A 26,317-nucleotide genomic window follows, 5' to 3' on the forward strand; every position below is an offset into this window, starting at 1 on the left:
GGAGATACATGGAGGATGCCTGCTGGTCGCGGCGTAATGCTGCGCCCGACGCCTCCTGCATGGGAAGAGCAACAACAGAGCTGGGGGCAGAGCCAGAGATCGTGGGTGTCCCAGCGTTCAGACCCCAGCAATCAGACACTAATCCCCTATCCTGAAGATAGGGGATAAGTTGTATTATGCTGCAGTTCTCCGTATTAATAAAATAGAAAAGATCACTTACCCAGGAGAGCATGGCAGTGCCAAGGAAGCATCAGACAGGCCGGCCTGAGCACAGTAGTGTCCTGCTGGGCAGGGCTGGCACTCCTCTATTGTACTGAGACCAGCAGCCATTGAGAATGACCCTGGAGGACAAGGAACTGGAGAACGGGTACCATTAGGGCAAAAGTGACCGGTGGGGCAGATATCATTCTGGGGGTAATGCAAATCAAAGGGCACCTGAAAACAAGAGGCAGATTTAGTGATGGGTCAAGGGCAAATTTGCGTTACAGCTCTGCTGCAATATCATAGCAGAGATATCTTACCCTTGGTGTTATAGGTGTCGGGTTAATGGCCCCCTGGGAGCAGTAGTACCCAGCATAACAGTAACCGGTTGGCTTGTTTAGACCCTCAGATGAACAATACATTCCTGCGAATAAGAAAAGACGAAATCACGTAACGTGGTACAGGCGGCCATCTTTTATCTGTAGCAGTGTTCCTCAACCTGCAGCTCTCAAGCCAGGCTCGGACCACCCCATACGGGAACAGGTTGACCACCCAGTGGGCTCATGAATATTGCTGAGACATATATCTGCATTCTGCTCAGTGGCGGATCCAGGGAGGGGGGGGGGGGGGGGCAATGGGGCAATTGCCCAACCACGCCCCCCCCCCCCCCAGTTAATTTCCCTTGTCACATTCAGGACCTCCCTGTGATCTTTTCGGGACACAAGGATGTCCCGGTTACCTTTCTGCGGCCCCGCGTTAACTTTAAAAATGAGGGGCCGCCGGGAGGTAGTGCATGCAGGGACGTTACTGACATCCCGTGTGTGTGCGCCCATAGGAACAGAGCAGAGCAGTGAGGACGCGCGCATGATAAGTTACCAGTGGCACGTCATATTTGGTGCTTCGACCACCGCTCCTCCGATCCCAGGACCTACTGCTATGGCCTATAGGCCATAGCAGTAGATCATGACCCCATGGCTGTATGGCCCCATGGCGTTATGTCTGTGGGGGAACTATACTGCCAACCTAATGTGGGGGAACTATACTGCCAATCTAATGTGGGGGGAACTATACTGCCAACCTAATGTGGGGGAACTATACTGCCAAACTAATGTGGGGGAACTATACTGCCAACCTAATGTGGGGGGGGGGGAACTATACTGCCAACCTAATGTGGGGGGGAACTATACTGCCAACCTAATGTGGGGGAACTATACTGCCAACCTAATGTGGGGGAACTATACTGCCAACCTAATGTGGAGGGAATTATACTGCTGACCTAATGTGGGGGAACTATACTGTCAACCTAATGTGGGGGGGGGAACTATACTGCCAACCTAATGTGGGGGGAACTACAATGCAAACCTAATGTGGGGGGAACTATACTGCCAACCTAATGTGGAGGGAATTATACTGCTGACCTAATGTGGGGGAACTATACTGTCAACCTAATGTGGGGGGGAACTATACTGCCAACCTAATGTGGGGGGAACTACAATGCAAACCTAATGTGGGGGGAACTATACTGCCAACCTAATGTGGAGGGAATTATACTGCTGACCTAATGTGGGGGAACTATACTGTCAACCTAATGTGGGGGGGAACTATACTGCCAACCTAATGTGGGGGGACTATACTACCATCCTAATGTGGGGGGAACTATGCTGCCAACCTAATGTGGGGGGACTATACTGCCAACCTAATGTGGAGGGAACTATGTTGAAAGTCTAATGTCGGGGGGAACTATGCTGACAACCTAATGTGGGGGAACTATGCTGCCTACCTAGTGTGGGGGAACTATGCTACCTACCTAGTGTGGGGGATCTATGCTGCCTACCTAGTGTGGGGGAACTATGCTGCCTACCTAGTATGGGGGAACTATGCTGCCTACCTAGTGTGGGGGAACTATGCTGCCTACCTAGTGTGGGGGCGTACTTAAAGGGGTACTCCACTGCCTCAGCATTTGGAACATTTTGTTTCGAACTCTGGGTGCGGGCTGCGGGGGTGGTGATGCCACAGCCACGTCCCTTGTGACATCATACCACACTTCCTCAATGTAAGTCTATGGGAGGGGGCATGTCGACCACTGCACGATACTCTGATAGTGCCCCTCCCGAGACTAGACTCTGGATCCGCCGCGGATTCTGTTGGCATTTGCACAAAATGGTGTCAAAAACTTGCACTGGTTTTGCACAAATCACTATTAATTAGAGGTGTTTCTATTTATTGGCTGCATTATCAATGTCTACAAAGAGTAAATCAGGTACTATGGGGGAGATTTATCAAAACCTGTGCAGATGAAAATTTGCCCAGTTGCCCATAGCAACCAATCAGATCGCTTCTTTTATTTTGCAGAGGCCTTGTTAGAAATGAAAAAAGCGATCTGATTGGTTGCTATGGGCAACTACACCACTCTTCATCTACAAAGGTTTTGATAAATCTCCCCCTATGTGCATGTAAATTTAGGACAGCCCCTAGAGTCAGTTTTACTAGTGGGCCCTGGGCACCCCAGTCCGATTCAGACTCTTCAGCTGTTGCCAAACTACAACTGTCTGAGTATGCTGGGAGTTGTAGTTTGGCAACAACTGTATAGTCACAGGTTCAGGAACTTTGATCTATTGCTGTAAAACTACAACTCCCATCATAGCTTGACAGTCTTCAGCTGTCTGGGAACGATGGGAGTTGAAGTTTTGCAACAGCTAGAAAGCCGCAAGTTGAGGATCACTGTAAGCATTTGGGAATACAAGACTGTCAGGGCATGATGGGAGTTGTAGTGTTCCCCAACCTATTGCTCTCCAGCTGCTGTAAAACTACAACTCCCATAGTTCCTAGACAGCTGAAGACTGTCAAGCTATGATGGGAGTTGTAGAATTGCAGCAACAGATGAAAGTTCCAGAACCTGTGGCTCTCCAGCTGTTGCCAAACTACATCTCCTATCATTCCCAGACAGCTGAAAACTGTCAATCCATGATGGAAGTTGTAGTATTACAGCAATAGATAAAAGTTCTCGAACCTGTGGCTACCCAGCTATTGCCAAACTACAACTCCCATCATTCCCAGACAGTTGAAGACTGTCAAACGATGAAGAGAGTTGTAGTTTTCCAGCTGTGGTGTCCCGGTACCGTATTGCATACTGTACCTAGTATGGTGGTCCCCAAAGTCAGAGTTACTACGTTCAGGTAGGGTTCCCCAGGTGGGACAGCCCCTAGTCACCTCCTCTACTCTAATTCTATAATGCTATTATGTATATGGGTCACATGTTTACCCATAACCTATATAAAGGTGATTGACAGAAGTATTGGACCAATTAGCTCTATTCCAGCCCCTGCCCATATAAGGGAGCTGTAGCCAATGATCGCTCTCTTGGGTTGCTGCTCTCGTGGATGCCGGACTAGCAGGACGGATCTGCACAACTTTTAATGACAAGCTAGGCCAGAAACCTGCCGGCCTCAGCCTAAACTAAACCGTGAGTTCTAAACTAATCCCCGCTAAAGCTAGCGTGACTACTGGACTGCAACTAAAACCCCTAAATCCAGTGGAACAGCGCCTATCAGTCTACGGACTCTAAAACGCTTAAGGTCCCAACCACTGTCAATCTCTAAGAGACTTTGCATGTATAGAGACTGTACCGGTTATGAAGCTTGCATAAAATCTTCAGTAAAAGTTCCAACTGTTTTTAACTAACTCTCCGGTTGTGGACATTCAATTATTTTATACCTCCCTATCGCTCTTGGGAAGGGTGGCGGTAGGACAAGCATTACAGAGGAGCCCTCACCCTGGCGTCACAAATAGAAAGGGTTAACCAGACACCCTTTAGTAACCACACAGCTAAACTCCCTACACCCAACTCCCCCGGGCTATCACACAGCAATAGAACAAAGTACCTGAATCGGACAGCCAAAGGCTGTCCGATTCAGGAACTTTGATCTATTGCTGCAAAACTACAACTCTCTTCATAGCTTGACAGTCTTCAGCTGTCTGGGAATGATGGGAGTTGAAGTTGGGCAACAGCTGAAGAGTCACAGGTTGAAGATCACGAATCTAGAACAAAGTGTAGCCATTGCAGCACCTGGCACATGTGCATTTTAAGGACTTCTGTACCCAATGCCCCTCATCCAGACTGTGGCCAGCGTAGACCCTCACAACACCAGCCACATTCATCTATCATGCTCACCTGCTGGGCAGGCCTCACAGTCCAATATACTTGATGCTCCTATCTTGGGTCCGTACGTCCCGGCTGGACATGGATACACAGTGACAAAACTGGCCCCTGGGGGGCAGTAATGTCCGGATGGGCAGAGAGTGGGCATTGATATTCCTGAGCCTAAAAAGCAAACTTTACTTGACATAACTTATCAGTCATTTGCTGCAGGCATGTTAAAGTGGATCTTCTCATTATGGACATTTTTCTCTGTTACATTCTATGATTGCTGGGGGCACCCCGATCACTAGAATGGGGATTTTGAGTCCCGAGTTCCTCATTACTGTTCTACACTATTTCCATTTGTCCAATAGACTTTGAATGGAGAGGCAGTGCACAAGCCTCTTTAAAGCTCTTGTGCTGTGAGGAATAACGGGGGGGCTCATCGATCAGACATATGTTACCTATTCCGTAGATGATTGGTAAATGTCCATTATGAGACAACTCATTAAAGGAGTACTCCAGGACTGGAAAACTTACCCCCTATCCTAAGGATAGAGGATAAGTTTCAGATGGCAGGGGGTCCAACCGCTAGGACCCTCCGTGTTCTCCCGTACGGGGCCCCGGTAGTCTGAGGGAAAGGGGCGTGTCAACCACTGCATGAAGTGGCCGCTGACACACCCCCTCAATACAACTCTATGGGAGAGCCGCAGTGCTGCCTTCGGCAATCTCTGGCTCTGCCATAGTGATGTACTGGGGGGCGTGTTTGCCGCCGCTTCATGCGGTGGTCGACACACGCTATCTGGCCAGAGAGCTGGGGCCCTGTACGGGAGATCACTGGGGTCCCAGGACCCCCCGCGATCTGAAACTTAGCCCCTATCCTTAGGATAGGGAATATGTTTTACAATACTGGACTACTTCTTTAAAGGGCCAGTAACCAATCTTTAGTATCCAAAATAAGTAATAATGGATGTAGTTTAAGGTTCATCCCGCCCATGTACAATTCAGTATCAAACACTGATAAACAGAAAAAAACAAGGAATTCTGAAAAACTCTGTGAAAAACAAGCAACTTTAGAAAAAAATCACCAATAAAAGGTGAACTTCGGGAAAATAAAACCTATACCCTTTCCACAGGAGAGGGGCTTAGTGATCTTCTGTATGTTGGCCGGCTACTCGCCCATCCTCAGCTCCACCCTCAGTGGCACGTCCCAGTGGGCTGAAACGTATCTCCTCTCTTGTTGATAGGGGATAAGTTTAATTTCCCTGGAGTACCACTTCGGGGTTGTTGGTTATGATGAGCAACCTATGTATGGTTTCAAAAAGTATAATAAAGCAACTTACTAATATAATATTATAACCCATACAGCACAGATCTTCCATATCAGCTGTGTCCTCTCTGTCCCTTCTCTCCTGTCTTCTCAGGATGAGATCATTGATGTGAAGAAGGAGAGGTCATATTACTCCTCATTCGATTTTAAAGGAGATCTGTAGAAGTAATTTTTAGAATCCCCTGTGCCCTGGCTGCATAAAATAACAAAACAAACTTGAATGCATCTTCCGACGTTCCCTCGTTGTGTATCAATGTCCCAGTCCTCCAGTGCAGGTCTTCTTCCTGCTTCCTGGGGACGATGAGTCATACTGCGCTCAGCGTATCGCCGGGCGCAGCGATGTTCCACCTCGGCTGGTGATAGGCTGAGCGCACTGTTATATAACGAGCCCAGGCAGCAGGGAGAAGGCGGAGCTCAGGCTTATCACATGACAGTGCGTTAAACCTGTCAGTGGCCAAGGTGGGACATCGATGCGCCCGGCAATAGGCTGAACGCACTATGACTCATCTTCCCCAGGAAGCAGGAAGAAGACCGGCACCAGAGGATAGGGACACAGTTTTGTTGCTTTTTGCAGCCTGGGCAGCAGGAAGCCTTTCCCAGGTAAGGCAGCAGGAAGCCTTTTTAGATAAGACTGCAGTGAACCTGTTTTGAGGAACACTACTGTGACTGAGAAAAGTTTCTTGCACCTTAAAATTTAATGAGCAGTAATATGAGCTCCTCTATTCAAATCAATGGTTTTGTCCAGAAAGGAGGGGAAGCAGGATCCAAACTTTGCTTTCAGAGATTATGTCATGGTTACAAGCCAGACAGCTCAGCTAATATGGAGAGATCTGTGCAGAATGGCTAACAACATTATATAAGTAAGTTGCTTTATTATACTTTTTGACACCATACACAGGTTGTTTCTTTTGCTGGACATTATTTTTTTAATTAATTATCAACCAAAAACACCAAAGTGAAGCAAAATATGATTGGTGCAAGTATTAAAAACTAGTTAGCCCTGGTAAACCCTACCCCGCTATTATTCTTTGCCTACCATCAGCAGCTCTGCCACCATAATATCCTACTCTGGGGTCCTTTTCTCAATCCTGCTAGAATCCTATTTTTGCTTCACTTTGGTGTTTTTGATGGTTCTATCAGTTATATTGATGTTAGTTGTAAAGGATACAAACTATATAAAACATCACAAAAAGAAAAAAAAAACATGCAACTCACTATCATTGCCAGATCCGCAGTAGAATCCTGTAGGACAGGCGTTACAGGCCTCCCTTCCCTCCAGAGACTGGTAACTTCCACTTTCACATGGAGCTGGAGCTGCTGACCCTGCTGGACAGTAAAACCCACTTGGGCAGCGATGAGAAGATGGCCGGGGGGAGATCTGACCAGGGGGGCAATAAAATCCTGGAAAGCAAAGACCCTGCCACATTGCTTTCCCTGTGCCTAGAAACAGGGTTAAATACATGGATACATTTTCAATGAATTGTGAGATGAATGCACAACATACCAGTGCATGCATATATATCAGTCATTTTCCTATAGTAAACAGTTCCACTAGTTTTACAGTCAGTTCTCCACTGAGTCTTAAAGGGGTATTCTGGCTTTATAAATCTTATCCCCTATCCAAAGGATAGGGGATAAGATGTATGATCGCAGGGGTCCAGCTGCTGAGACCCCCCGTGATCTCGGAGCAGCCCCCAGCATTCTGTACTGGGAACTGTCATGGACAGAAATGGAGGGGGCGTGGCATTGACCTCACGAGGGGGCGTTGCTGTGACATCTCAACTTGTTCTCGGAGGCAGCGCCCGGCACAGAATGCCGGGGGCTGCACAGAGATCGAGGGGGTCCCCAGCGGCAGGACCCCTGCGATCATACATCTTATCCCCTATTCTTTGGATAGGGGATAAGATGTATAAAGCCAGAATACCCCTTTAAGGTTACTATACATAGATAAATGTCAGTCAAACACAACGATTTCAGTGGGACTGACTGACCATCTTATGTGTATGGAATTCTTCTGATTTTCCACAGATGTCTATGGAGAAAAGATCGGGCACGTTAGATTAAATCTGCCTAATCTTTTTGTTCTCTGGTAGATAACCTTTGGCTTCCCTGGCCTGCAAGGAATTGTAGTTTTGCAACAGCTGGGGGCACACTAGTTAGGAAACACTGCTCTAGTAGCTGTTATATTTCCTCCCAGTGCTGGATTCACCACTTACACTGCACAGTATTGCTTTATCATGTCCTCCATGCTGCTGCTGCTGCTTCTGAAAGTGTGCTACATATAGGAGCAGGATCCACTCTGCTTTGTGTGTTTGCACTATACAGAAGACATCATAGCAGCTAGTGGAAAACACTACTATAGAGCTTTGGTTTCTGCGGTGTCAGTGGGGTGCAATGCAGGGCAGATGTTATTAACCCCTTTTTGTCGTGACACCAGGGCGTGGTTTAGCCTTAACCACCCGAAGATAATACCGTTGGTCCTGGGCTAGGAACGGGGGCAATGAAGACACTGACGCCAAGTTACGGGCAATGGTAGCTTTACTGGGGGTAGACCGATGACACAGTCTATGCAGTACAGCCAATATCCCAAGGAGGGGACCAGTGACACAGGGGGGCCTTGGCTTGCTGGGACTTGCAGTAGGTAGAGACACTTTAGTGCAGGCCACGGTGACTAGACAATTGACTTGACTGATGACGACTTGTGACTGACAAGACGATGACTTTAGCTTACTTGAGATGACTTTGTGGCTGCAAACAATGCTCTGGACCTCATCAGGAGCAAGAAAGCTGGAAGAGAGAGACTGCAGCCCCTCCCCTGGTTATATAGGGGGGCTGTGCAAGGAGTCCATAGGTCACTTGGGGGGTCACCTGGTCACTAGTGCCTCCTGGGTAACAATCACATGGTCACCGCAATTAAAGAAACATTACACTTTTAATGTATAACACATGTACACTGTGGGTAACACTGCAGGGGGGCCCAGGGGACATGAAGGGACACTGCCTGACAGGGCAGGAGAGGTATGCGGAAACACCATCCCGTACTGGGCCACGTCAGTTTCCATACCATACAAACTAGATAAAAGTCAGTCAAACCCAACAGTTTCAGTGAGACCACCTGAGCATCATATGTGTATGGAGGCCTCCCAATTTTCCAAAGCTTTCTCTTTTCTAGACTGTACCGTAGCATCGTTTTCCAACCAGGGTGCCTCCAGCTGTAGCAAAACTACAACTCGCAACATGTCCAGACAGCCTTTGGGCATGCTGGGAGTTGCAGTTTTGCAACAGCTGGGGCCACCCTGGTTGAGAAACACTGCTGTACTGACTGCATGCAATAAAATTACAGGGAGTAACTTGCCATTGCAGTAGTGTCCGGGTGGACATGGCTGGCAGTCAGAAGGTGCATTGTTGCCACTGATTGGAGCGTAGGTGCCACTGTCACATGGCATAGGAGACCGGGCACCTTCTGGGCAGTAGTATCCAGGTGGACAAATTGTCTGGTCGGAGCGGGAAGACCCAACATCACAGAAGTATCCAGCCTTGCAGTCTCCTATCAGCAGAAATAGAGACAGTTAAGATCCACTGATCATCTAAAGCAGTGATCTCAAAACAGTGGCCCTCCAGCTGTTGCAAAACTCTGCTGGGCCTTTTAGTTTTGCAATATCTGGAGGGCCACAGCTTGGAGACCACTGATCTAAAGCCTTAATCACACAGGTCAGGTTTGTCATGATTTTTCCCAGATTTCATGAAGATTACTGCAGACAGGGAAAGAAATATAGTGAGACAGACAGATGATAGCTTAATAGATAGATAAAGTGGGGATCAAAAGTTTGGGCACCCCAGGTAAAAAAAATTATTAATGTGCATAAAGAAGCCAAGGAAAGATGGAAAAATCTCCAAAAGGCATCAAATTACAGATTAGACATTCTTATAATATGTCAACAAAAGTTAGATTTTATTTCCATCATTTACACTTTCAAAATAACAGAAAACTAAAAAAATGGCGTGTGCAAAAGTTTGGGCACCCTGCAGAATTTATAGGATGCACTGCCCCCTTTGCAAAGCTGAGACCTGCCAGCGTCATGGATTGCTCTCGATCATCATCTGGGAAGACCAGGTGATGTCAATCTCAAAGGTTTTAAATGCCCAGACTCATCTGACGTTGTCCCAACAATCAGCACCATGGGTTCTTCTAAGCAGTTGTCTAGAAATCTGAAACTGAAAATAGTTGACGCTCACAAAGCTGGAGAAGGCTATAAGAAGATAGCAAAACGTTTTCAGATGTCAATATCCTCTGTTCAGAATGTAATTAAGAAATGGCAGTCATCAGGAACAGTGGAAGTTAAAGCAAGATCTGGAAGACCAAGAAAAATATCAGACAGGACAGCTTGCAGGATTGTGAGAAAAACAATTCAAAACCCACGTTTGACTGCACAATCCCTCCAGAAAGATCTGGCAGACACTGGAGTTGTGGTACACTATTCCACTATAAAGAGATACTTGTACAAATATGGTCTTCATGGAGGAGTCATCAGAAGAAAACCTCTTCTACTTCCTCACCACAAAAATCAGTATTTGAACTGTGCAAATGAACATATAGACAAGTCTGATGCATTTTGGTAACAATTTCTGTGGACCGATGAGGTTAACATTTTACTTTTTGGCCGGAATGAGCAAAGGTACGTTTGGAGAAGAAGGGGAACAGAATTTAATGAAAAGAACCTCTGTCCAACTGTTAAGCATGGGGGTGGAGGGGTGGATCAATCATGCTTTGGGGTTGTATTGCAGCCAGTGGCACAGGGAACATTTCACGAGTAGAAGGAAAAATGGATTCTATAAAATGTCAGCAAATTTTGGATGCTAACTTGATGCCATCTGTGAAAAAGCTGAAGATAAAGAGAGGATGGCTTCTAGAAATGGATAATGATTCTAAACACACCTCAAAATCCACGGGGGATTACATCAAGAGACGTAAACTGAAGGTTTTGCCATGGCCTTCACAATCTCCTGACCTCAACATAATTGAAAATATAAGGATAGACCTTAAAAGAGCAGTGCGTGACAGACAGCCCAGAAATCTTAAAGAACTGGAAGACTTTTGTAAGGAAGAATGGGCAAAGATACCTCAAACAAGAACTGAAAGACTCTTGGCTGGCTACAAAAAACGTTTACAAGCTGTGATACTTGCCAAAGGGGGCAGTACAAGATATTGGTGTTTATTTACTAAGAGTGGAGTGTAGGTTTCTTTGTGGGTTTTGATTTCAGACTGGTATTTTCCCAAGGTATTTACTAAGATTTCCCTACATTTTGCACTTTTCCCTACGTTTTGCTTTTTTTTTTTACAACTGTTCTGATCTGTCGGGTTTTCCTCACCTCAAATCCATCACATTTTCTGTGGAAACCATAGTAAATATGTTGGGATTTTTCAAAACAGTCGGGGCCACGCCCACTTTATCCCATGACCACGCCCCCTTTTCAGTGTTTTCTTGTAAAATGGAGGGTTTTGGTTTTTTTGGTCGCAAATTGTGTCGCATGGGACGTGCAACACAATTTGGGCGCAAAACCCGACAAAAAAGAGTTGGGATCACGTTAGTAAATAAACCCCATTAACGCTGCAGGGTGCCCAAACTTTTGCATACGCCATTTTTTTGTTTTCTGTTATTTTGAAAGTGTAAATTTGTCAGGGGGCCCCTGACAAAGCGCATGAGCGCGAAACGAACGTTGGGGTGAGTGCTCGTGGTCTATGGCTCTGCATTGATAATGGTATTTTCCATCTTGCATCTGTTTATTATGGGTATTATCCTTTGTATACCTGCATTCCACGTTCTTTCCCTCATGTGATGTTATTCATTTGTAGATGCTGCTAATTTACTTTTTATACTTTGCCTGTACCACTTGCTATCTATCCAGTCCTGTGCATTGTGCCTATCCTCGATTGTTGCTTTAATGTTTTTAAATAGAATGTTGTCAATAAAGCTTATATACATTTTCATGACTTCTGTGTTGTTGTCATGGTTTTTGGTGAATAATCTTAGTGATACTCAGCAACCCTTGTTTTTCCTCTCCTAGTGTTGACATTATTTTTTGGTGTTAATACCTTATAAAATGTGTGGGGTGCACCAACCAACATGGAGGTAGCCACCCCCCCCCCATATGTACTATACAAAGAAAGTATAAGTTGGCCAGCACATACTGATACACAACTATTGCATGGACCCGCCATACAGGTGCACGCTGCTAGGCTAAATATACACAAGAAGGAGAATACAGCTAGCAGTGTGCACCTGTATGCCAGGTCCATGCAATAGTTGTGTATCAGTATGTGCTGGCCAACCTATCCTTTCTTTGTAGATTGATAGATAGATATGAGATAGATAGATAGATATGAGGTAGATAGATATGAGATAGATAGATATGAGATAGATAGATATGAGATAGATAGATAGATAGATATGAGATAGATAGATAGATATGAGATAGATAGATATGAGATAGATAGATAGATAATAGTGTTGAGCGGCATAGGCCATATTCGAATTCGCGAATATTCGCGAATATATGGACGAATATTCGTCATATATTCGCTAATATTCGCATATTCGTTATATTCTCGTTTTATTTTCGCATATGCGAATATTCGCATATGCGACAATTAACATATGTGAATATTAGCATATACAAAATTAGCATATGCGAACATTCGCATATGCGAAAATTAGCATATGCGAATTTTCGTATATGCGAATTTTCGCACACCAGTCTCACACAGTAGTATTACAGCCTTCTTTACACCACACAAGCTGGAAGCAGAGAGGGATGATCACTGTGATGTGTACTGTGAAGAAAAAAAAAAAAAAAAAAAAGAATATTCGTAATTACGAATATATAGCGCTATATTCGCGAAATTCGCGAATTCGCGAATATGCGATATTCGCGAATAATATTCGAATTGCGAATATTCGCGAGCAACACTAATAGATAATAGTATACCTGAGATTTCTCCATTCTCACAGAACTTGCCAGCTGGACATACATCCCCAGTCACACTATCTGTCGGGTTTGCAGTCTCTGCTCTCCTGATGCACCAGTAACCCTGCAGACAGCGACCTGACGGTTCAGTTAGACCCTCGTCTGCACAGTAATGACCAAAAGGACAGGACCGGCACTCTTCTGCAGAATAATACAGAACTACGTAAATGATAATGTCTGAGTTAAGTGGTTTAGATAATGTAATTTTCCTACATCTGTCGATGCATTTCTATACAGTGTAATAACAGTACAAACCTTCTGCGGATAGCTGCCCACTTGAGCTGTAGGTGCCACGTGGGCATCTCTGTTCTGTCCAAGACTGACTCCCTCGTGGGCAGACGTAACCAGCAGGACACGACTGGGGGAAGACAACTCCACCAACACCTGATGTGTCACAATAGTAGCCTGCAGGGCAGACTTTACAGCTGGATTCTCTCTCCAGGTCTTGATAAAATCCTTTATACATAAAAAAGAATAAAATGCACAAAAAAGTGAAACACACAGATCAGAATGTAATCCCTTTATCCATAATTAACAATCTAATAGGGATTTACCATTGATACAAGGAAGAGGAACCGATGCTCCAGAGTGACAGGCGTAACCCTTCGGACAGTGTGACCCTGTGATGCCATCAAAGGGCGACGCGGAGGCGGCTCCTAATACACAGTAAAATCCTGCAGAGCAATTCCCTACAAAGTAAACTAGTCAGATTACTAAAATATAAATTACTGCAACATTATATAGAGGGGATAATGCTTCAGGAACATTTGCCAACCTGAGATATGTGATAAAGCTTCTCCGCTACAGAATTTCCCAGCAGGACAAGGCAAACAGGACTCCAGTGAAGACATCCCTGGGTATGGCTGGAAGGTGCCCGGAGGACAGGGCAGGGGGTATCGGCTCCCGAGAGGACAGAAGAAACCCGCAGGACACAGACCCCCGCTGCCACCATCTGCAGGGTTTGGAAGCTGAGCATTCAATGTGCAGTAATATCCAGGTGAGCACTTTTCTGTAGGGGATGAGAGACCTAAAAATATAAACCAGGGTGAGATACGTATAATAAGGAACGTGCCAGAAATCCTGATAATCCAGCATACAGCAGAAAGTGCTGGATTATCAACAGATCACCCCCGTACTGTGTCTCTTGTTCATTTCCTTGCACTTTACATCAACCTATCTACGGCCGAACATCCAAGTTGCATTCCCATTTTTGCTGGTTGCATGTGAACGGTGTCCATCTGGTGTCAGTCGTCAGGCATAACTCCATCCCGCGTCAGGCAAAACAGTGTCCCGCCTCCTCCCTCGGAGCAATCTCCATCAGGGATCAGCTGCAACTCCCTCCTCCTTCATCCTAAACTCCCTCATCCAAAACTCTGTCATCCCTCAGACGAAAAACCTTCCTGCCGTGTAGTAGAGCAGAGTCAGTGTCGGCTCTCTGCTGTACAGGTTCTGCTGTACACACTATTTGTGATAGATTTATATGTGTGTATATATAAATTTTATATACTGTATATGTAAAATGCCCATTTAGGATGAAGACTCCACATTCCTGTTACTTGTCCACTCCTCCCCTATCTGTCTCTCTCATATCACCCCTCCCATCGTCTGAAGACTTTGAACAAAGAGAGCCCGGGAAAGACTCAGGAGTGGCATGCCTTTCCCCCTAGCAGGGGGTGGGAACTTATGTTAATGACAAAGGTGATATAAACTTGAAGGATTTGAAATAAAGTCTCAGTGGAAAAGCACACAGAGAACGCAGAAGCATATGACGATGGCTCTGTCTGATTTATTTCTCTATGCTTCGGTATATACATTCTGTATACGGATTTGGCTGGGAGTAAGATAGCTACATAAACACTGAGTTAATCCACCACAGATGTCGCCCAACGGGGGCCTGGGCTATTTCGTACATAATCTAGTTGCACAGAATTGGGGAATCATTTTGAACCAAAGGAGATGGCACAGAGGAAGGCAGTGGATCATCTCCGGAAGTATGGTAAGAACATCTTCTTGCACCTAGTCACAGTACTCCTGCCCTGCCCCTCCTTTGGTTTATCTTGATGCCTTAAGATGACTGGTTTGTGATGAAGAAGAGACAGGTAATAATAATTCTCACCCAGAGCCAATTACCCATGTGCCTGTTATCATAATGTAGCTATCTTACTGCCCGAGTGTGTATGAAATGTGAGTGAGTACGCAGGATTCTGGTGGGAGGGAATGGGACATAATCGGGGAATGAATTGCAAAGTAAATTGTCGTAAATAGCCAGTTGCGTGTCTGGGATGAGTAGACATGCATTGCTAGGACAAAGGCTATCATAAGTAGGCGATAGCAGTCTAGAACAGAATGGTGCGGGACGCCAGATTCTGTTGTAAATAGATGCTGGATGGGAGCCTAGGATAGGGGGACTTTCTGCAATATTCCTGGGACCAGTCCCATTATAACTGATTGAATATGTGCTCTGTTTTTTTTTTTTTGTTTTTTTTTTATGTGTCCATGGATTATTGTTAAATTTGCTAATTCAGACAAAGAGGGGGAAATAACTTCCCTTCTAATACTAGATCTGATGTATTAGTGTTTTAAAGATATCTCCTAAAAGTACAGAAGTTTTTGAGAGGGCTTAAGTTGGCAACAGCTGGGGGCACCCCAGCGCTTCTTGGTTTCTGTTGGGTACGAGATAGAGGGGGCTATAGCTGCAAGGAGGGGGCTTTGGAATGTGCAGAAGTAACCTGACCTCACTGATAGAATTGCATATGGAGAGGAAGTGGGGGAAGGGAATTGCACGGAGTTGTATAGAAGGAAAATGCAGTTTGATGGAAAGCATGTGGTGAGTTCAAAATGGAATTGATAAATTATAGATATTAAGGCAGTTGCAAGTTTGAAATATATTGATGGCTGATAGGATAAGAAGGTTTATATATATAGCAGTGTAATATACATAGATATAGATAGGCAAAAGAATGTGAGGCGAATAGATAGGCACAAAGTGTTGGCTGAAAGTATGATGCAAATATTTAGGTTGGCTGAAAGTATGATGCAAATATTTAGGTATTGAAGTTAACACCAATGTACAGACATACATTTGTTTATTTAGGTATTGAAGTTAACACCAATGTACAGACATACATTTGTTTATAAACTGGCGATAGGATAGTGAGAATTATCATATCTTCAATTAAGAGAGCCTTTGTATTAAGAAGGGAGGGAGTGAGAAAATTGAACTGTCTGTATAATATTATTATTATGGAGCTAAGAATCCCTTATGGAGTGACACCCTAATACTAATCCCTAAAATTATAACCCAGATTTTACCTTTCTTTTCTTTTTCTCTCTTTTTCTCTCTCTCTTTATGGATAGCCATGAGGCTGCTAGTCTCTGCCACATGCTTACTCCTATGGGGGGCAGCCATGTTACCACCCTCAGAAGTGAAGTTCCTCCCCCAGCAGCACTTTTAGCTCATGCAATTAGTTCCCACCTCCACTCCCCGGAAGCCATTTTAACACACCTAGTCAAGTGAAGCATATATGATAAATTAGGAATACACGGATTATGACCAGTGAATGGATTTAGGTAAAACTGTGTATGTACATGTTTATGTCATAATGAACCTACTTGATATTTTATTAATCTCTTAATAAGTTGGTTTTCGCAGGAGTGCAAGATGGATTTAAAAAAAAAGGAAATTTATAAGGAAATGCAATTAACTGTCTGATTATATTATAGGAGTAACAAGAGAAGTGTGGCCAAGAAGTATAAAATAAAACGAAAAATAAATTAAAAAGTGATCACTGTTTAATTAATGAATATTACTTTAAGCATTTAAAATCAGCTAATGGTTTATTGATTATAAATAATGCGCATTGAAGATGATTGTTCCCAATTTTTGAAAGAGCTCTGTATATTTTTATTCTTTTATATTTTGTTTTTGGTGAGAATGTGGGCCTTGTGTGTGTTGTATGTTGAGTATTTTTAAATGTTGGTATTGTTACATGTGTATGGTATGTCTCCAAGTAGACACTGATTGCTCAAGAATTTTTGAGGAATGACCAAACTGAAAGGAAGACAAAAAGCCAGACTCAAAGGGGGTGGTGACCAGTGACATACAGGAGTGGGAGGAGAAAGGCGGGGCTTATAGGAAGATTGACAGAACAGCCTTGGTCTAATGAAACACAGTCACATTAAATTGAAGGAACTACAAATCTACTGTTTAAACTTGAAACTTGAATGTGTTACAGTACCTGCATACACAATGTGATATACCTATACATTCTACATTGTATTTATTTGAATAACATCAATTTTAAGTGGATAACTTTATAATGACATTTAGTGTAATACGAAGATGCTGATTGTCTTGAACTTATAAGGTAAAAAAAAATAAAAAATATTTCAAGAGCCATGATAGGTGAGTTATAAATGTAAGTTTGTTCCAAGTAATGTAAAGATGTAATACATAAGACAGGATATATGGTGACCACATGCAGAATGAAGTTTACTGCAATAAACCACTCAATCAGAGCTGGTGGTTCAGAGAAGTAGAGTTGAAGGTATTCACTGAGATGTGTAAGATATCTAAAGGTATGACACAATTAGTACGGGTACACTTTAATTGCCGCCCACTTGTATGGGCCTATTGAAGTAAAAGTGTTCTCAAATCCTTGAGCAAACCAATCTGTAAATTTGTAATGCAAGTGTTCAAAGTCCGAGAGCAGCCAGGGAAACTGGCCATCGTAAAGATCAGAGACACATGAAGGAAACAGCCCCAGAAGCCAAGGTGACTGAATGGTGAAGGAAGCTGCCAAGGCTGCAGTGCTCCTGTTCCCCCACAATGATGGTACAAAGTGTACAGGTGGATGGGCAATGTGGAATTTTCTGGTTAGGTCTCTTGCAGGAACCATCTATGCATGCTGAGAGAAACCAATGGAAGAAGAAAGAGGTTGTACAGGGTAAAGATGGCATCCGGAAAGAGTTGGTAAGAAAATGTATGTGCCAAAAGTCTTGTACCCCATGGTAACATATATGAACCCATACACTAAGCAATGGGGAGCTATGTGCATAGTAATGTCAGTACATTGGGTCGCCTCAGCATTCAACAATGCAGAAAGAAGGTTTGTACAGACGTCATCATTTACATCTGACATATGACCTAGGTAAAAACAATAAAGGTACCTGACCAACACACTCCATAAACATCTTACCTGTTTCAGAGAATATGAGTAGACTTCATCTAACTGCCTGGGTTAGGTAAATATCAGTATCTCCTTGTCTAATTGTACTGATCCCTAACCATAGATACAGTAAAGTATACAATTAAGAACCTTTTGTAAAATTGTATCTAGTTCAGATTCTGTAATTGTCACCCATTTCTTCAAAACCTATGCAGGAAATAAGTGAGGAAAGAGAAGATTGCATATGATGATCCCATGTATCTCTGATAACTGTTAAATCTATGTCTGTGCATAATCATGGTTGTTATAAAGGAAAAGAATACTTGGTGTAAGATTATAGAAAGGATAGACCTAGCTAGCGGGATGAGTAAATGGTAACTATCGTAAAGTAAGGGATACTTGTGGATATGAAGCTTAGAGTCAAATTAGAAGGGAATTAAACTGGAGAATGCACATTAGTCAAGACACGTCTGCCCATACACACTTCCATTACCGAACCAACAAAGGAATCCAAACCACACTTTAGAGGAAAACGTGCAGCCCCTGCACGTTTGTGTATATTGATGTTAAAGGAGTCCCAAGGGGGGCCCCAGATGAGTTTTATAGCTATAGGTCAAGTAAAAAGCCAGAGTTGAGTCAATAATATCCCAGATTCCCATGAGTAAAATTAATTATATCTATTATACCCAACAAAGATTAATACATTTCTATATAAATGCTCTTTAAGGTCAGGCCGAACAACTAAGAGTCACATCCGCTATAATATTCCAAAATGGTAAGGCATTAGATATGATGTATGGTGTAAAAGGAAAAAAGTGGGTATATAAGATGTTTGGGAGACTTGTTGCGCGTATATCTCAGCCAATATAGGACCAGTAAAATAACCATACTCATAATTCTAATAATCTTGCTTTGTTGTGTGTTGTGTTTTGCCTTGCCTAAAGAAGAAGTGTGAGACGACCTTCAAGAATGCCACGCCATGGATGACAAATGTGGACTTTGAGATTACAGATGAAGCCTATACCCCATTACAGAGCTTCAATGCCATCTATAACACCAGTGACCCATAGGGACAGCATCTGACTCCATATGTGTAAAGACTGAGGCTAAGGGGGTCCATGAATAAGCCATGGGTCGTCTAAAGTACAGTGAAACGTTCAAGAAAACACATTGGGGCAGATGAGTTAGGATGATGAAAATTAGGGAAAGGGAAAATTGGTCATTTTAGGGGGGACTGTGATAGATTTATATGTGTGTATATATAAATTTTATATACTGTATATGTAAAATGCCCATTTAGGATGAAGACTCCACATTCCTGTTACTTGTCCACTCCTCCCCTATCTGCTCTCTCTCATATCACCCCTCCCATCGTCTGAAGACTTTGAACAAAGAGAGCCCGGGAAAGACTCAGGAGTGGCATGCCTTTCCCCCTAGCAGGGGGTGGGAACTTATGTTAATGACAAAGGTGATATAAACTTGAACGATTTGAAATAAAGTCTCAGTGGAAAAGCACACAGAGAACGCAGAAGCATATGACGATAGCTCTGTCTGATTCATTTCTCTATGCTTCGGTATATACATTCTGCATACGGATTTGGCCGGGAGTAAAATAGCTACATGAACACTGAGTCAATCCACCACATATTCAATGTCGGCTCTGCTATACAGACTCTGTAGCACATGTAGTGTCTATAGTACATGTGCACGTTTCACAGTTTTGACTCTGCTATACATGCTGCACAGCGTCGGCTCTGCCATGCGGCAGGAAGTTGCGCCTGAGGGAGAATCGTCTGAGGGATGAAGGTGCTTTGGACGAGGGAATTTTCGGATGAGGCAGGAGGGAGTTGTGGCGGAAGGATGTTGGAGGATTGGTCTGATGGAGGAGGCGGGATACGATTTTGCCTGATGGGGGACGGAGTTGCGGCTGACGACTGACAGCGACTGGTCCAAGGGAGGAGGCGGGGCGGAGTTAAGGCTGACGACTGATAATGTCCTAAAATGGACGCTGTACATGTGACAAATGTGAATAAGCCCCAACAATTTAGCTAAGCTCTTACAATACAGAGAGGAAGCTCAAATAAACTTTTGACATGTCAAAAATTTTGATCAGTCAGTGCAGTGTTTCCCAAGCAGGGTGCCTCAAGCTGTTGCAAAACTACAACTCCCAGCATGCTCGGACAGCATTTGGCTGTCTGAGCATGCTGGGAGTTGTAGTTTTGCAACAGCTGGAGGCACCCTGGTTGGGAAACACTGGGTCAGTGTCTAAGTCTTGATACTCAGCAATCATGGCACTCGCAACATGACGAACTGACAGATGCTACCTACATTTTCCATGATGCCTCTGGCTTTGCAGAGAGAGGAGGTGAAGTCTCATTACTGCTGTTTAGTTAGGCTGCTGGTGCTGGAGTTTACCTAGGTGAACTTATTAGTCATAAGTGGGCTGAAATCAGTTCACAGTGTGTGCAGTTTTAATGTCTTTTCTTTATTTATTTATTTTTTTACATAATCACAATGTATTGAGATGTATGCATTTTTCTTCGATTTGTCCAATCACGGTAAAACAACTCAATTTTCAGAAAAAAAATCACAGAAAAAAAGCAGAAATACAGGATTATAATTATGTAACTCAGGATCAGTAAAAAAATAAGTCATGGAATGTTTATACATAGTGACCCATCCAGCAGAATAGTGAATACAGCTCTAGATTATAATGCAGGATATAATTCAGGATCAGTACAGGATAAGTAATGTAATGTATGTACACAGTGACCTCACCAGCAGAATAGTAAATACAGCTCTGGAGTATAATACAGGATATAACTCAGGATCAGTACAGAATAAGAAATGTAATGTATGTACACAGTGACCCCACCAACAGAATAGTGAGTACAGCTCTGCAGTATAATACAGGATATAACTCAGGGTAAGTAATGTAATGTATGTACACAGTGAACTCACCAGCAGAATAGTGAGTACAGCTCTGGAGTATTATCCTGTACTGATCCTGAGTTATATCCTGTATAATACTGTATAATGGAGAGAGGTTGTGTTCTGCTGAGCTCCTGAGTCTTCCAGTGAAGCAGTGATTTTCATACGCCCCTCCCCAGGTGTGTGGCAGACACCTGGGTAGGTTCTCCTGCTATGGAGCCCCGGGAATCTGGGGCTTCATCTTGCACTCCCCGTACCCGGCCGGCGGGGAGTGTAAAGGAAAATGCCACGGCCAGCAGTCAGGACAGGGTCAGGAGAATGACCAGGGCTCACAGTTATGTGATGCCCCCTCCCCCGTCCTCAGCTGGGAGCTGCAAAGCTTCCAGCAAAAGCCCTGCAAGGAAAAGAAGCACATCCAGGCAGAGGAGTGGAGGAAAGGCAGCTGTCTCTGGATCCTCAGAACCCCAGCAATGGGGGGTAAAGGGGAACAGAGAATCACTGGAAACTTTTTGATTGAGAATCCATGCGAAGATGGCTGAATACGAACAACTTGGAAAGCAGCTTCGTGGCCTTAGAGAAGATCTGAAATTTGCCATTCACCAAGCAGACCAGGCACCTAAGGCAAAGAGATCAGCTTGCAACACCAAGGTGAGGTCTCTGAGGAAAGAGGTGGAGGAGATTGTAAGGAGGAGATCGGACATTGTAAAGGGAGCTGGAATCTTCAGTGAGAAGCTTGTGAATAAAGAGAGGTTCTCCAGCATGAGGATTGCCGCAGTGAGGAGGAGGAGATGGAGGAAGGTGATGGAGGTGAGGAGGGCAATGTTAGTGAGGGGGATATGGACACAGGTTCTGCTTGTACCACCAATGTTACCCCTGACCCCTGAGGACTACATAAATCCAGCTCAGGTGGCCTTACCTCCCTCCAGTGAGGATGAGTCCCCCACCCGTCTAGAAAATTTTTCTTTTGGCGAAGACTTGGGCCCAGAAGAGAAGAGGAGGAATAAAAAAGCGAAGGGCAACAAAAGAAAGAAAACTGAGGGACAAGTGAAAAAAAAAATTCGGAGGCATCCGGGTCTAAGATCAACCAGGATAAGTGTGAAAGTCTCTGGCTGGGAGGGGGACATCCCACGTTTGATCTCCCGGACACCCTTCCAGGGCCCCAAGAATCAGCAAAGGTGTTAGGCATCAAATTCGGCCAGGATGATTATCCCACCAAAAACTGGGACAGTAAGTTCCAGGATGCCGCTCAGAAGGTGAACCAGTGGAAGGGTTGGTCTATGACCCTCAGGGAAAGAGTACACCTGATCAAATCTTACCTGCTCCCCTTGTTTATCTATCTGGGCAGCGTATGTATCTTGCCAGAAGCTTACTACACTAGGATCTACAGCCTGTTTTTCCAACTGTTATGGGGGAACAGGATGAACCTAGTCAAGAGGGAGGTTACGTACCGCACAAGGAGACTAGGGGGTTTATCTATGGTAAACCCTGTGGTGTTCTTAACGAACACCTTCTTGAAGGCCAACATCTCAAACCTCTGGTCAGAGAGGGCTTCTCCGTGGGTACTCTCCTGCAGGGAATGGTTTCGGCCTTTCTTCCAGGAATGGGAGACAGGAGGGCAAGTGAAGGACCTCCGTACGCCCCATGGGCATCTTCCGGCTTACGCTACCATGACTCTGAAGGAGATACGTCGGTAGGGTCTGGGAGTGTAGGAGATCAGGACCCAGTCAAGGCAGTTCCTTGACAAATGTGTTCTGTTGACCCACTTCCAGAAGCCTCTGGCGCTCAGGGACTGCCCAGGTCGGGATCTGAAGGTGGGGTTGTACCTTTTAATCATGAAAAGGATCCCCCAGAAATTTTGGGACTTGGCTTGGCGCTGCTTTCAGGGGAAGCTATATGTGAGGGACAATTTGAAGTGTAGGAGATCTGATGACCGGGGATGTCCCCGAGAAGAGTGTGGGGACATGCTGGAAAGCATGGACCATTTCCTGCTTCATTGTCCCTTTAATAAAGGGGTTTACAACCGGGTGGGCGCTTCCATCGGCTGGAGTCAACTTGCCGGCCTTACCTATCCGGAGAGGGCTTATGGGGCATTCAGGAACCTAGGTGGCCAAGACCGGCGCACTTTGTTTTTAGTCAGCTTAGTGGTTAGGTACCACACGTGGCATGCACGGTGTTTAGTGTCTACACAGCGGAAAGTCCTCTCAGAGGTGGAGGTCTGTAGGAACATCACCGGTGACCTCGGGAAGATCAGGTCTTTGGAGTATGGCAGTCTTGGTACCAGTAGGGCTTCTCTCCTATGGAGAGGGTTTTGTTTTGATGTGCCCTAGGTACTAGACCTTTTGGGTAGAGTACCCTTGTTTTGGTTAGGGACAGTGATGTAGGGACAGGGTTAGGGTGATAGTAGGGTCAGTTTATTCTTAGGGATAATGGTAGGGAGAGAGGTAGGGTGGAGTTAGGGAAAGAATGTAAATTTTGTATGTATCAGGATTGCCATCCTTCTTCCTGATGGTGGGCTAATGCATGTGCACCATAGATTTTTGTTTTGTCTTCAGATGTTAAGGATATGAAGGGCTTACAGGCACCGAACTTGGGCCTAAAGTGGGTTGTATTGTTTGTTTATGTATGTTAAAGCTGGTTATGGTTAAGTTGGTTGGGAGGAGTTCTAGGTTGGGAGGGTATATTTGTGGGTGGTGGTGGTCGTTTCCTTTTGGTGGACCTGGCATGGGTCAGTTGTGGACTGAACATTGAGGACAATAAACTGTATGGACTCTGACCCATGTACAGGAGGGCGGGTGGTGTGGGTGAAGGGACAGTTTAGTGTAGAATGTTCTATTACTGTATATTTGTAGGAGTGTTTTTGTATATTTATAGGTGTATATAGTTTGTGTATAGTATTGTATATAGTAGTGTATATAGTTATGTATATAGTATGTATAACATGTTATATTTTATTATTTATTTATTTTTTGTATATAGTATTTATAGTAGATAAATATGGCAGTCGAACCAGTTTTTGTTTTTGTAGTAATGTTTCTTTAGTATCCCGTTGTGGGTTTATTTTCTTTGGTTTAGGTTATATGTAGTATGTAGTAAAGATGTGTGTAAGCATGTGTGTTGTGTTTTCTGTGATATTTTCCCGAGTTTTTTTTTTTTTTGAGTTGTAGTTTTAATTTTCTTTTTTGGTTTCTTGGTAAAATGTAGTTAATATATTGATATATATGTGTGTGCATGTGTGTGGTATAGTGTTATTATTATTATTATTATTATTTATTAAAAAAAAATCATGGTGTGCAGTGTGAGTGCTTGTTGTGTTTTCTATTTGTAATGTATGATTTTTCCAGAGATTGGGTGTTTTTGAGTTAAAACGAAATAGTGTTATTTTTATGTTTCTTATGAGTGTGTTGTTTGGCTATGAACGGTGTAGTTGTAATATTTCTAGCTCTAGTAGGAAAGCTGGGCTGGCCGGTTAGGCAGGATTTTTGTTCTTTTATTTAAATGTAAAGTTTAGGTTTATGTTATTTCATGTTGTTGTTTTCCGTTATTGCAAAGTTGTGCTGGTTTTGTTTTGTTATGATTTATATTTTTCTAATAAAAGATTTACAGGATATAACTCAGGATCAGTACAGGATAAGTAATGTAATGTATGTACACAGTGACCTCACCAGCAGAATAGTGAGTGCAGCTCTGGAGTATAATACAGGATATAACTCAGGATCAGTACAGGATAAGTAATGTAATGAATGTACACAGTGACTGCACCAGCAGAATAGTGAGTACAGCTCTAGATTATAATACAGGATATAACTCAGGATCAGTACAGGATAAGTAATGTATGTACACAGTAACCTCACCAGCAGAATAGTGAGTACAGCTCTGGAGTATAATACAGGATATAACTCAGGATCAGTACAGGATAAGTAATGTATGTACACAGTGACCTCACCAGCAGAATAGTGAGTACAACTCTGGAGAATAATACAGGATATAACTCAGGATCAGTACAGGGTAAGTAATGTAATGTATGTACACAGTGACCTCACCAGCAGAATAGTGAGTACAGCTCTGGAGTATAATACAGGATATAACTCAGGATCAGTACAGGGTAAGTAATGTAATGTATATACACAGTGACCTCACCAGCAGAATAGTGAGTACAGCTCTGGATAAAGTAGACATGTGAAATTTATAGCTGGGACTCAATTTTGGTTCCCAATTAATTACACTTAGTGTCAAAGCCAAATGTAAAGCCCCAGTATAGAATATACCTGGCCGTGCACAGAACCAGCCTCCAGGACAGGGGGAGCATTCCTCTCTGGACATCAGTCCTGTTTGATTGTTGAATGTGCCGGTCGGACAAGGGTGCTGTCGCCCATATTTTGTTCCCTCAACACAAAAGAAACCTTCAGGACACTCCACAGGCGCATAATAGTTTCTGGAAATACTTTCCTGTGTTTCTTCTGCTGGTGTCATTGGGCCACAATACCTGCAAACAGTGAGAGTCACCCATGAGTGCAGCTATATGGGGTAAAGGCCGGAGGCACTTACATCCCTACATGTTGATTTTGTTTATAATATTTTATTATTGTTATTTTCAAGATACAATTATCGCACATATACATAAATAAAACTCAAAACAACCAAACCTCTACTTAACAACATCCTACAATCTCTCCCTCTCTCTCACCCCTCTCACCTAACCATCCTTCCGCCTCCCTTTTCCACTCACACCCAGAGTTCACCCCTAATATTTAGGGAGGTTCACACCAACTTATTTAATTGGGTTTCAAAAATTTCCCAGATCTCCTGCCATTTGTCTTTTGACTTATCCTTTACAATCCTATTTAATCTTAATTTCTCCATAATACATATTTGTTTCAATGTTCTAACAATGGAAATTATATTTGGAAGAGTTTGGCTATTCCAACAACTGGCTATTGCCTCCCTTGTTGTAACCAGTACATGGAAGGCTATCACTGAATATTTCGGTTGAAGGTGATTCAAACCCAATGATAACGCCATTCCTGGCCCCCAGATAATATCCATAGTTTCACCCCACAATAGCTTCAGTAATTCATATATCTCATCCCAAAACCTTTTTATATAGTGGTTAGGTACCACACGTGGCATGCACGGTGTTTAGTGTCTACACAGCGGAAAGTCCTCTCAGAGGTGGAGGTCTGTAGGAACATCACCGGTGACCTCGGGAAGATCAGGTCTTTGGAGTATGGCAGTCTTTGTACCAGTAGGGCTTCTCTCCTATGGAGAGGGTTTTGTTTTGATGTGCCCTAGGTACTAGACCTTTTGGGTAGAGTACCCTTGTTTTGGTTAGGGACAGTGATGTAGGGACAGGGTTAGGGTGATGGTAGGGTCAGTTTATTCTTAGGGATAATGGTAGGGAGAGAGGTAGGGTGGAGTTAGGGAAAGAATGTAAATTTTGTATGTATCAGGATTGCCATCCTTCTTCCTGATGCATGTGCACCATAGATTTTTGTTTTGTCTTCAGATGTTAAGGATATGAAGGGC

The 26,317-nt window shown here is 43.8% G+C and overlaps 1 protein-coding gene across 1 annotated transcript in view; it reads right to left on the reverse strand.

The window, feature by feature from the left end:
- The window catches only part of LOC130293183 (uncharacterized), a 294,563-nt gene that overhangs the window by 99,836 nt on the left and 168,410 nt on the right, over window positions 1-26,317 (reverse strand). Inside the window, exons 52-61 of the mRNA XM_056541664.1 lie at window positions 25,060-25,277; window positions 13,471-13,722; window positions 13,250-13,384; window positions 12,951-13,151; window positions 12,657-12,836; window positions 9,025-9,216; window positions 6,885-7,109; window positions 4,373-4,522; window positions 522-625; window positions 221-435 (exon numbers count right to left, since the gene is read on the reverse strand). Of these exons, the coding sequence (XP_056397639.1) occupies window positions 221-435; window positions 522-625; window positions 4,373-4,522; window positions 6,885-7,109; window positions 9,025-9,216; window positions 12,657-12,836; window positions 12,951-13,151; window positions 13,250-13,384; window positions 13,471-13,722; window positions 25,060-25,277 (1,872 nt within the window). The remainder of the gene's footprint in view (window positions 1-220; window positions 436-521; window positions 626-4,372; window positions 4,523-6,884; window positions 7,110-9,024; window positions 9,217-12,656; window positions 12,837-12,950; window positions 13,152-13,249; window positions 13,385-13,470; window positions 13,723-25,059; window positions 25,278-26,317) is intronic.

The sequence above is a fragment of the Hyla sarda genome, chromosome 10 (genome assembly GCF_029499605.1).
Source record: "Hyla sarda isolate aHylSar1 chromosome 10, aHylSar1.hap1, whole genome shotgun sequence".
NCBI lineage: Eukaryota > Metazoa > Chordata > Amphibia > Anura > Hylidae > Hyla > Hyla sarda.